Here is a 13408-nt window from a genome sequence, read left to right on the forward strand (position 1 = left end):
AGCTTTCATACTTATAAGACTTTGTGTGTACATTTGAATAATGCATCAGATGTGGACCATGCTTCCCAAAAGAATGCACACAAAATCTTGGGTTTTCGGTGGATCTTTGACTTTGGATTCAAAATTCCTGTTGCACCGTTTTGCCTGTAAAGGAATTCATCTGAGACATGAACTGTAGCTCCCTGCAATGACAGTGAAAGTGGGTTTATTTTAGATTAGAAATGGCATTACAGGGCAAGATGTTATGTTGTAATCAAAACCACAGATAGGTTAGAGGACATTGAGGTTTCAGGCTGTTGTAAATGTCAAAGCTTTTGGGCTCAGTTTGTTGGCTACTGTTTCACTGCTGCAGGACTGTAATGGAATTATGCAACTTAATTTGTTGGCTAATCTGTTTTAGTGTAGGTCAGATTTATTCTGTCTAAACATGTTTAGTAAAGTTAGTGCTGCTGTACCTTGCTACAGTTTGGCACAACAAAGCAAGTCCTTCAGCTAAAGTTGTTACTTAACAATCTTTTGCAGGCTACTAGTGTTACTAGAGTTGTGCCTTAGAGTCAGCTTGCACTTCTTAGTACAGGATGTTTGAATTGCAAATCTCAAGCCAGACAAATTCTAGGTCTCTGTGTTACTTCTCTGCCTTACCTCTCATCCCCTGTTTTTATTCCACTCCTCTTGCCTCTTACCCCCTCCACTCACCAACCCACCCACTTAAGGGATCAGAGAGAAAATCACGTGCATTAGCCTTTCCCTTTTTCCAGGGCGGCATGGTGATCTGGAATACAGCCAGCTTGAGAATGTAGCTTAGTCGCAGTTGACTCAAAACAGCCAGCTAACATCAAGCACCACAATTGAAATAACTCTAAAATTTATTCTGCTATCCATGACAATTTTTTTTATACAAACTTCATATCTGATATTTTAAAATTGCCCAATAAAATGAAACTAAAGTAAGCGAATTCATCTGCTGTACTGCATACACGATCCTAAAGTTAGATTAAGATGGGTTTGCATCAGTGTAATGCCATTGGATGTAAGGCCACAGTTTGAACTGGAAGCAAGCCTGCAGTCATTTCTGAGATGCTGCTACCTAGAATGAATTAAAGATTGCATAATAGAACTATTGATCATTTGTCTCTGTATTTGCCTGCACACTGTAATTCTTTTATTTTTTATTTTTTGCCCCCACTAGGCAAAACCTATATATGGAGGATGGTTGTTACTGGCACCTGAGGGAACAAATTTTGACAATCCCTTACACAGATCTCGGGTAAGTGGGTTCACAATGTTTAATAAACTTTAAATTAATTATAATCAAACATGAGCACTGTTTAATCTCCTCACCCTCTTTCCAAATGGAATTAATTTTCCTTTAATGAAAGCTCTTGTGGTAGTAAAAAAGGTGGTGGTAAAAAAGATAATGCTCTTTTAAAGGAATAACTTCATTTGCTCCGTTGTCTGCAACCTGAACTAGTATCCGTAGTGGCTCTTTTGTGTTCCTTGACCTGGGTCAGATAGTAGCTGCAGATCTTTGCTTTTGTTCTTACCTGCTTGACGTACCAGGTGGGTGGGGTATAGCACTTCAGGACAGATAGCGTCAGGTAAGTTGACAGTGACTGAGGGATATACTAAATTTGATGTGTGTAAACTTTCCTTTGATTGTTGTTCATCCTCTCTGGCATTCCTTGCAGTGTCCTACAGCATGTGACAAACCTCAGTTGTCTGGCAGTGAATTGTTGTAAAAAAAATAAAATAAAATACAATAAATAAATAAATAAATAAATAATAAAGATAAACATGCTAACATGACATAACCCCAGGTTTTCCCCCTTTCAAAGAATTGTGAGAAGAATACTTCTTATGTATAAAGCGTTAAGTTTAACTATAAAGACCTGAAATGAACATGACATGGAGATAAAATCCCGACAGCTGAATGTAGCTACAACATCATCGGTTAACAGGTCTCTAAATTACGAAAATAAATAAATAAATGGGTTAAATTACTGCTGCTATCGCACAGAATGTGTTTGCTGGCTTTTTCTGTAGAGTATGGGTGCTGTGTTCTGCATGCCTCACATTGTTTGTAGTGGCAAACTGCAGCTGAACAGTAGACCTGGCTGCTGTGGCTCCTGAAGCTGTGCCATGGAGTGGGTAGTTTCCTGTGGGAGGCTTGGCTCTCCATCAGAAGAAGCCTCTTTCTCAGGCATTAATGAGCATAATATTGACTTTATTGCACAAAACCTGCTCCCCTGGTGTAGTGTGGCAGGAGCCTCCCTTTGTAGCACCGCTTCCTCTGTCAGCTCCCAGATGATATTGTGGTGGAGCATCCCAAAGAGGAATGGGGAGGATGTGGGGGAGGAGAAGGAAAAGTCCCAGTTCTCACAACCCCACTGATGGCTTCCATATGGGTCAGGGGAAAACAACTCTGGAGCCTTGAACTTGACTACTGTCAACACTCTGCTCCCGCTTTGACATCATCACTTACATGTTCTGTCTGTTCTGACATTCAGCCTCTCACTGTGGGGTACATAATTGGCGCTCTGTTGCATAGTGCTGATGTAAGCAGGCTGGTGAGGTTTTGACTAACCAAAGAACAAATGACAAAGAGAAAGGGCTGATGAGTCATGTGAAGGTGAAGAATTGTTCTGGGTATTGAAGGACCTCTCTTGACTAGCAGTTGTGTCTGTGGCCCTGTTCTTCTCTGTCTATGAACAACACTGCAGAGTTGATACTACAGTGGGGAGTCTATTTCAGGAGCCCCTTTGTGAGCTTCATTTCACCCTTTAATGGCATATGTGGATAAGAGTATGATGACCCTTGAACATGGCCTCTTTAGTGGTGGCTTATCAGCAGCCTTATTCAGACCTCCTGATGGCTTGTAGGTTACAAAGCACTTCTCAATATTTTATGGGTCAGTCACTGTAGGAAAGAGAGCCACGAAACTTAACACTGAGACAAAACGGTGCATTAAGGAAGGAAGAGACAATAGAGAGATGATCTAACCAATGAGAAAGAAGATCAATGGAAACTTGCATCATATCATATACCCAAATATAGGCAGATATGTCATTCTAACCAACGGATAAATTTACCTCCTTGTGTCTTGGTTTTAGCTGGTAGTTTTTCAGTGCTGGAGAAGAGGCATGGATTCATTTCTGTTGTGAGGTGCTTGCGTTTTAACCAGACACTGACATGATACTGTCAGGGTACTGTTGGTTGTACATTTATTGTAAACCCAGCAAGAAAGATGTTTGCACACCTTTTTTTTTTTTTTTTTTTTTTTTTTTGCTTATTAATATTGTCAGTGGTTTTCTGCTGTGAAAGGGCTACAATGGTTATAGTAAACTTAGGTTGCCATTGCTTCATTTTTCAAATAGGGCCTGAAAAACAGCTGCAGATTCCTCTTGTTGTTCTTATTCATTTCACTCACATAGAAACTTGAAAAACTTCAGCTTGGATGGATGATTGATCTCCTAACTGAAGCATAGGGATAGAATGTCATCCAACTGGTCTTAAAGAGCTAGTTATGTGGCATATGTTGAAACTGTGCCAACATATTGGGTGCTACTGCATGGCAAATTGAACCCAGAGGCTTGTGAGTGTGTGTTGGCCCAGTCTCTACTCTGGGTTGTACGGTGTACTGAGTCAGTGATGTGCAACATTAATCTATGAAGAAGATAGATACTGTTGCATAGTATGAATATAAGTCTCTGCCTAAGATTTTACATTGGAAAGTTTAGAGTGATTCCTGTTCTTAATAAAACCTTGTTTTATAAACTGAATGTCTCAGAGTCACCGAGTGCCTCTTCTGAGATAAATTCCCATATCATGTGATTTACTGTCATCTATCTGACATTGAAACCAATTATTCTTTGGACTATATGACTAACTGGGCCTCCTGTTTTTTTCCATGCAGAAGTGGCAGAGGAGGTTCTTCATCCTTTATGAGCATGGCTTACTTCGCTATGCTCTGGACGAGATGGTGAGTGAAAGCTTCCTCCCAGTTGGCTGCTGGCTTTTGTTAACTCTGGGCAATAATCTCTGAATGGTTTTCACCATGGCAGAAGTGGCTGTCATCGTCAACCAATTTACTATGTAATACGTTCCAGGACTATATGCTTTTTTTTTTTCTTTTTTTTTTTTAGGAGCACTTGAGCCCACAAGTTGAAAACTGTAGTGGCACAATTAAAGTACAGTTATAGTGACGCATTAATGTAACTGTAGTCTAAAAACATTGAACAGACAGGGTTCATTATTTTCTTTTTATGCCTAATTTCAGATGTTCTGACCTTGAAAGTAGGTTATTATGCTTTTCATATAACAAGAAATCAGTCTGTCAACGTATTTTTGGAGATACCAGCTGTCACCTACGTCTTACCTGGCCTACTTGTTGCATGTTTTCATCCATAATGGCCACATGTAAGCACATACAAAGTTAGCGATGGTTGAGATTTGGCTGGTTGCATGGTTTATTAGGTGACATCCTTGACTAAAACAGAATTCCCCATCAAAAAATTAACAAGTTAAAAAATAATAATAATAATCTGTCACCATGTGTCACTCCAGTATTCCCCCTAGAATGTTTTTCAGCAGGAGAGGGGCATTAGGGGATGTAATCAAAGAAATAAAATGACAGCTGACAACATTATGAACCAATTGACACAAAAATATAAGCACAGCATAAAAGTAACAAAGAAAAAACATTTCTTCTTAATTGGATAAAGGTTATGTAAATACAAAAATTGAAAGATAATGGTATTGACAGAAATATATAAAATTAAATATTATATAGCCTTATACAAAAAACTAAAACAAAAAGTTTCTGTAGTTTGACCCTCCATTGGAAAATTTTCCCCACCAAATAGCCAAGCAGTGCAGTGTTGAGGTACAGCGCTTGGCTTCAATGCATGTATTTTCACCAGCATCAACAATGTACAGCCTCACTTGCACACAGAATAAAAGTGTCTGAAAACAACTCTGCAGTGTGTGACTTAACACTTCATCAAATTGTGAAATGCCACAGGAACGGTGGTAAAAGTCTTACAGTGGCAAGTGGCTGCCGCTGAATAAATGTACAGTAGTGGAAACACTACTCATACACCACACCACTGCAACCATATATTTTTTCACATTAGCTCACACCATCATCAAAGATCTGCACCCAGAACAGTTAACAGCCATTTGACTATATGCAAAAGTTTGATTTCATGGTTGTTCAGTCCTGCTTATGAAAGTGGTTTAGAGTTGAAGATGCTACAGCAAAGGAAACAATTAACACCTTCTTTGGAACTCATTAACTCCTTGTAAACACTGGAAAGGTTTGACTGTGTAGATTGTGTTGTGCTGTCCAAGTATGAATTTTCAGATGCCAAACATATTTCCCTGTGTGTTACTGTTAGTAGCATTTAGGCATACTTGGAATGTGTGATCGGCCTTTCACTACACTGTCAGCAGCAAGGCTGTCCTGCTTATAGTTTAGGATCTTGCTAATATGCTAAACACTTAGCTAACCAGCACAGCAGTGGCAAAAGGAATGAATTGACACCACATGTTGGATACTTTTAAGTTGTGTACAAGACTGCATGTGTTTGTTTAAGTGTCACACACACTCAATTGTGTAAGAGCCCCGTGGCAACTTCCTGTCCTGAAAGGAAAACTGGAAAAAACACTTAATGCCAGGCAAATTCAAGTCTACAGACATCTACATCTGAGTGATTTCAGTGTTGTTAGTGTTTGAATATATGCACTGTGAAACAAGCATAATGTGTAGACCTTTGGGATTGTTTTTGAGTTAATATTTTGGTAGGCCATTTTTCTAATTTATTTTTGATTCTTGTGCAATCATATGTGCTGCAGAATGTGGGCACACTAAATATTGATTGTTCCAAAACAGTGTTACCCAACAGATTTTTTTTCTAAGTGTGGGATGTTTTTTGAAGTGAGAGGTGAAAACAGCAAGCAGATGAAACCGTACTTTGCTTGTTATTTTTGACTCATTCATATGCTGTGAGGAAAGACATACTGAGAGCTCTTATACAAAAGAAGCAGTAAGAACAGGGTTTTTGTGTGCATGAACTCCTTGGGCAGAAATCACATATTGAATGGATAGGCAATGTTTGCATAGAGTAAAGAGCAGAGTAGGGAGATTTCTCTGATCCACAGTGGTATTCATACTGTATTAAATGTGGTGAGAAATATTATCCTGTGTACAGTGTCTCATTAAAGCTTAAGTCCACTGAATTGTATCTGTGTGGTAAAAGATGATGATGGCAGAAGGAAGACAGGGAGAAGAGGAGTATGATGTGTGTACATGAGAGATCAAGGAAAGAGGAGGAGGAGGATGTCCTCCTTCCTTTCACCATCCTCTGTGTGTCACTCCTCATCTTTTCATCTCCTTTTTGAAAGGAGGATCAAAGGGAATGGAGGAGGGGTGTAGGTGTAGAGTGAGAAATATCAAGTGGCACTAAATATAGAACCTCAATTGTCACACAAAGCACATCAGAATAATAGTTTGCTGTTGAATAAACAGCTGCACAAACTTGGCTAAGTGGCATGCACATCTAGCACTGGTCCCTTGGTGGACAAACAAAGAAGTGAAACTGATATTTGGCACACTGGATAGCCTTGATTAGAGGCTTTTAGGTTTGTGTAGTGCTATTAGGGCTACAGTGCCTTTGAGTGATAAAACTTGAGATGACAATGTGTAGTTTTCATTTGATTGTTCATGAGTGGGATAGGTGATGATGCCTTGACGGGCTGCAGTGGTAAGGGATACACTGGTGTGTATGTGCACACCATACTGTATATGTATTGGTGAACTTTAGGCCTAATCAGAAGGCTGGTCTGGGGCTGACGAAACTTGACTGTCTTCATATCACATCTAGATTACCAGCCCCTGATGATAAATATTAAAGGACTGTACCACATATGACTTTGTCTGCAGTTTTCCTTAATTTATCTCACACAAATCGCTGCTACCCACTTCTTTGGTTCACAATTTTTGTTGTCAAACCAGAACCTGATGTCTCTTAACTGAAAACTGGTTTTCCTTCATGGGAAGCCAGCTGTAAGTTACTAATTGCTCATGGGTTGATGGGAAGAAAAGCTCAGAGACTAAAGAAAAGGCCCTTTGAACTGTAAGCCTGGTGTTTTGCACCCATAACCCTTCACACTGCGATGAAAAGTAATTCCAGACACATAGCACATTAGAGACTCTGTCTGACCCTAAAGCGAACATGGCACAAGCATTAAAATGTTTGTGAATTAGAGGTTAGCACTTGGAATCACTGTTGCCAGTGAAAAAGTGGTATTTGTACATACCCATTGGTGACACAAAATTTACACACTTGGATATATTTCATGCAGTTGTGTACAATTCAAGATGTTCTGGGCCTTGTACTTTCAAAGATTAACTATAAGTAAGATAATTACATTAGCATAAATTTAAATTGAGTATTGTAAACACAATCATGTTAAATCTCCAGACTGGCAGTTTTGGCCAATATAAAAGAATATAATGTTGCTCCAGCTAACATCAGAGCCCCACATAAGAGCTCTGGGGTTAGGGATATAGATGAGAAGGTACCCCTGTGTTTTCCTCCCGGTCTAGTTTTATGGCTCTGGTGTCTTGGCTCTAACTAGACCCAGATGGGTTGTGGTCCCAACCTGCAGGATGTGGCACAGCTCTGGGGGAGAGGAATGGGTTAGCGAGGGCCTGGGAGAGATCACAGTCTTCTGAGCCATCTTTTGGGGTTGCCCACCTAGGGTGAACACCCAGCACGACACACCACTGCCACCATTTTCTGCTAAGGCCAGTGGTGGCTTTGAAGAGAGGTTAATGTGCAAGAACCAAATCTGAAAGAGGATGAGGGGAAAGAGGAGAGGTAAAGAGAGAATCTGTTCTGTCAGTGATTGAAAGACTGAAAGGGTGAGTGAATGGCTGGAACATGTTGGCCTACATAGAACATGTGCTGCCATGCAAGGCTAATGCTTCAGTGCAGCTTTATTGGATTGTTCTTGGCATAGACCTTTAAAAACAGGAGTTGACATTTATTGTATCATAGCTACTTTGTTGAATTTTTGCATTACATATTCCAGTGTTTCCTCTGTTGTTTTGTGCAGCAGTTGTACTTTTGGGTGACAATTCTATTTTTGTCCCAAATCTGCTGCTGTTTGGGCCTAATTTATGATTCAAGTTGAGGTTATAATATAAACCCTTACTTCTAAAACACTGGACTAAACCTTTTTAGTTTTACATTAAGATGCAATTACAATATTTATGTTAATTTCAGATTGTCTCTTGTTATTAAAATTTCCTTGCTGTGGTGGCACACCACTGCAAGAATACATGAATACAGAGGTAACAACAATGTATGAATACAGAGGTAACACATTTTATAAGTCAGGTAATAAGATAGATTCAATTTAGATATTGTTATCTGCGGTATTGGTTAAACCTACAAGCTACATTCTCCCGGAGGAATCCAGCACAAAGTTATTTCAGGCGAGCGTTGCCAAGGCAACATGTTTTTGTCTCTTTGTCCAACAACAGTTGACCATGACATGTGTAACATGGGACATGGAGACATTCTTTGTTTTGCTGAAAGCGCTTGTGGTCTCTCCCCTAACTGTAGGGATACAGGACAGAATGCTCTGGAAGCAAAGCACATGGATGTGTGGGCTGAGGTTGTGTGTAGGCTCAGTCATATGGTGAGCAAGCCATTCTACAGTAGCTGTAGAAAAAACATCAAGCACAGCACTGTAACAAACGAGAGCAAGGCAGGATAGGACAGAGAGTTCTGGTCCCTTTTTGTGCTGAGCCTCACAAGTTTCTGACTGTGTGTGTGTGTGAGAGAGAGAGAGTAAATGCACCTGGGACCAAGAGTGCTTGACTGCAGAGGCCGTGTCAGGAACAGGTGTTGCAAAGTTGGAGAAGCCTCAGGGTCTCAGACAGGAAGGGAGTTCTGTGGTCACATGAACAGGAGTCTGAGTTGTCTAAGGACTGCTGAGAAGTAGTTAGCGGGATAGGAATAAAAAGAAAGATGTATAAACAAAAAGGATGAATGTAGGATTTGCAATTGTCTGTTTTGTTGTAGTGATGTGAGAAACATACACACCATATCATCCAGGTGGTGAGGGCAGGTATGTGGGTGTAAAGAAGAATTCACAAAGCACCTCTGATGACATAATAGCAAATCAAAATGCTCAACACCCACTCTCTAATAACTGCTTTGCTATGCAGTCCAAAATACCCCAGGCAACACCTAGCTCCCACTGACCCTGCTTTAACCTGATTCCTATATATAATTTCACTCACTCACAAACACACGCACACACACTCACTCACAAACACACACACACACACACACACTCACACAGCGGGGAACCAAGTTCAACATCCACTTGAAAATGACCCCACATCATATGAACGAGGTCAAAATTGTTTTGCATGCTCTTGTTGCTGAGCTCACACTGAATCACACCCACAAGTTTTCTGACATCCTGAGGTTAAGGATTTATGTAGAGGACGATGGAGGCTTTTTGCATCGACACTGCTGTGATTACTGCTGATACTTGGTTATGTGGGTTTTCTCTTCACCTCATTTATTCAGAGCTTCTTTTGTGGCTGCTTGTTGAAGGACAGCGCTCTTTGTATTGTCAAGCAGATCAGTTGGAGTCACTACAATTTGTACTATGGTGTACTTGCAAAGGCATCAGACTATCTATTGATTTGCTGTACACACAACAGGACCATTCAAATACATTCAAATACATTTAAATTATATCTAACCTTAGACTGTTTTGCCTGCAGTTTTAGTCTCTGTATCACAGCCACATCCGTTGTTATTTCAACAAGAACATGACGTTCTGATGATGTTTCAACTGTTGAGGTCATTCCCATTTCATCTAAGTGCAATTCATTTCCTGTGTTTACTAGAATTTAAATAGTGGACCCCTGCCCCATAGCAATGTCCAAAAGATTTGAGCAAGAATTATTCCTTCCATTTTTCCACCACTTTGTACATTCTTTTAAGTTGAGCCACACCATTCTGCAGCCTTTCCCCTTAACCTCTCCCAGATATGAGCATATACAACCTCAGCCTGTGTTTGCCTTCAGACCCTGTGACGTGTCGAAACATGCATAAATGCTTTCCCTTTTCTGTCTCTGAAACATGAAATGGAGGGCTATTTTTAATTAATTTCAAAGGCCTTTTCTCTTGTGTTGGTATGGGAATGAGGACGGCTTCCTAGGGGATGGATGAGTGCTGAGTGCCTCTTTTGCTGTGTTGCTGCCTCAAGGCGTTCTATGCAGGGACAAACTGGAAGCTGACTATGCCACCCCACCCACTCAAATTAGAGATATTTGCAGGGGAGCTCCAAACTTCCACAGTAAGCCATGGGAAAAAGAATTGAGGGTGAAGAGAGGACTGGTGAAAGACTTCAAATAAGTAGAAGGAAGGGAAGAACGTGAAATAATTGCGTTGAGGGTACAGTCCATGTTGGTGAGAGTTGGAGGGACAGAGGTTAAGGATTTAGGAGTGACAGACCAATGACTGAGTAAGGGAAAGGAAGATAGAGAAATGATTAGGACTGGGCAGCAAATTACAGCTCCTACATGTCGATAAGAAGGTGTAAGCCTTCCCAAGCGGTTCACCATAGTTTGTTTACCAAGTGTGGGTCACTGGTGAGGCTTGTTTTGGATTTGGGGAGATAGGGTGCGTGAGAGTCCTCTTTAACCTATGCCCTTCCTTCCCCCTGGTTCCAGTAGGAACTGATCTGCTGGAATGTAAACAGCAGTGGATTACAGTGGGGTCACTGTTCACATTGCACAAAGCCACAAAACCATGGGAATAGCCATTCAACTCAGCCTGTAATCGCAAAGGTCTGTTACTACACTGTAACTGCCACTCAACCTAATGGCAACCACACATCCCAAAGCTGTCTCCCAGGATAGATTTATAAAAAACATTACCTTGTATTTAAAACTCCCTCATTTGTAATCTTGCTTCATTTGAAAGTCTTGCCAACTTATTTCTCAAACAAACCACTAAACCTTTTTTCCCTACAAGTGGCAAAGGCAGAACAGCAAAAGATGACAAAAACAAACAAAAATAACAAACCAAGCAACAATTTTTGTTCTCTGGCAGCCTATTGTCCCCATGCCATAATTTTATCACCTGTTAAATTTTTAATAACATGTTCCAGTGGTATGCATTTTAACCACATTTGAACAGATGGTACTGTTGGAGATGATTATGAGACTCAGTTGTCTGGGCTCATTCACGACGCCATGACACACTACACCAGCTCATTGCTGTGAACACAAGATCCAATGTGAACAGCAGGCTTGAAAACAAGACGCCCACTGCCTTGCTTGAAATCCACATACAGCATTTATGCTAGGTTCTGTGATGCTGAACATGTCTGTGTAAGTGGTGAGAGAAAGGCAGCTCTTTTGTAGTATTTACAGAACCGCTTCCCCTCCACTTTCTGCAACAATAATATATGATGTAAATTTTAGGATGCAAAACTGGGGTAAAATTAAGTATCCTATTGGAGATTTTACTTAAAAATCAATATACCAGTAGTATATGCTACCACACACTGAGTAATGTCAGAAAAAAGCAAATTGTCTTTCTTGTCACCATTTTTGGCACACAAAGGCCTATATCCTTCAAACAAGGGAAAAAGAAAGATTTTAGATCAGTTATGATCCAGGTCTACAGTAATGAATCAGACTGGTATTCAGTATTGGTTAGTACTTAAAGTTTTGTACTTCAATACTCAAATATTCCATACTCTGATTGATTTTGTTGATTTCTCAAGAAATCCTTTCACAACAACTTGCGCCAAAAAAACAAAACAAAACAAAAAAACAACTTACTTACAGTTACCCCCTGGTTAGTGCAGACTATGCTTTGTTGATGGAAGCTTATACAGTACATTACAGCTTGTAGCTGTGATAAAATAATTTAGAATCAGTATTTTGTGTCAAATTATTAATGCCTTTGGTAAGCAGCCATAAAATGAGTGGGATACTCTGCTGCAAGTAGGCTATTATTTTAAAATAAACTATTTCAGCCTACTCAAGACATTGAATTACCTTGTCAGGGTTTATTTATCAATAATGACCAGCTTCCTGCAAAATATCTTTATTAGGCTACATTTGCACACAAAGGTTCAGAGTTTACATCAACAGAATCACGCAAAATGGCAGTTTGTCAGCTGTGACCTCTTAAGTACAGGTTTGAGCTGTGTTTACTTTCCCCAGTGGCTACAACTGGCCAAGCCCTGCTGCTTGTCTCTTTCCACTGGTGGAGGCGATGTTTTTGCCTGTCCTGCAGGTGAAAGTGCCCAGACTTGTGATTGTGGCCCCAGACCCCTCTGTCCAGAGCCTCAGCCATCTGCAGTCCTTTCCCTTCATTGCAAGGGAACTTGGCAAGCTTATGTCTACTCTGACCCACTGCCAGGTATTGCTTCCTCAGCGTCCCCTCTCAGAGCCAAGCAGAGGGGCCCTACACACTCTTCTTTTGGTGCCATGGGAGATGTTTGGCCTCACAGTACAACAGGCCTTGGAGCATTGCATCCAGACAAACTCAAGCTAGCCAGCAGTTTGAGTCTGAAGTGAGTCTACACCCTTGGTTAGGCAGAAACCTCCCCCCAGGTCATGAAGTTCTCATCTACCAGCTACCCTTGTCGGCTGGCCAAGGTCCTCTAAATGACCTGACCTCCTAGCCCACTTCTCCACCTGACTTTACATGCTTCCTAAGTAGACATTTTTACTTTTCCTAATAGCATATGATTATGTTGAATATTACGCAGTGAAATTTCTTAGTGAAAATGGGCTATTGGTTGAATGTTTGCTTGATAAATGAGGAACAATCTGGCTCTTCCTGTGTCTTTTTCAGCCTGTTTTGATCTCTGCTTTCTAATTTCTGGCTTGGTTTTAGTCAACACATCATCCCGGATATGGCTAAGATAAAGATCTTATCTGCTCCACTTGTTCGCTGTTTGAATACTTTAATCACTTTTGTCAAAGCAGCCCTGCCCAGCCCAGCACTAACTCTCCTTTCTAAACTTCTAAACACTCCACCACTTAAGGTAGGCAATGCTGTAGGTGTGGTTATCAGCTACTATTCTGTAACCCCACCCCAACCCACCCCGCTCCCCCCCCCTCCTTCCCATGTGGAATCCATGGCTAAAAAGCTTAATGAGTCTAAAACAGTCACCAAAACAGTATTGTTTCCCACTTAAACCCATGCAGCTCCAAGCTGTCCTAGTTGATTGGATGGGCAGAAACACAGCCCATCTAAAACTGCCTGTCCAAGTAAACTTAGTTTGTCTGCTTAGGTTATTTGTGTTCAGTTTCTTTATACAGTGATGAAACACAGAGGAAACATAATAAAACACA

General features: G+C 40.6%; 1 protein-coding gene across 9 annotated transcripts in view; it reads left to right on the plus strand.

The window, feature by feature from the left end:
• mprip (myosin phosphatase Rho interacting protein) overlaps positions 1-13408 on the plus strand; it is a 51454-nt gene that overhangs the window by 2370 nt on the left and 35676 nt on the right. For all 9 annotated transcript variants that reach the window (XM_030077271.1, XM_030077269.1, XM_030077270.1 and 6 more), the window contains exons 2-3: positions 1190-1267; positions 3914-3979. In XM_030077271.1, coding sequence (XP_029933131.1) covers positions 1190-1267; positions 3914-3979 — 144 coding nt within the window. The remainder of the gene's footprint in view (positions 1-1189; positions 1268-3913; positions 3980-13408) is intronic.

The sequence above is a fragment of the Myripristis murdjan genome, chromosome 19 (genome assembly GCF_902150065.1).
Source record: "Myripristis murdjan chromosome 19, fMyrMur1.1, whole genome shotgun sequence".
Classification (NCBI taxonomy): Eukaryota; Metazoa; Chordata; class Actinopteri; order Holocentriformes; family Holocentridae; genus Myripristis; species Myripristis murdjan.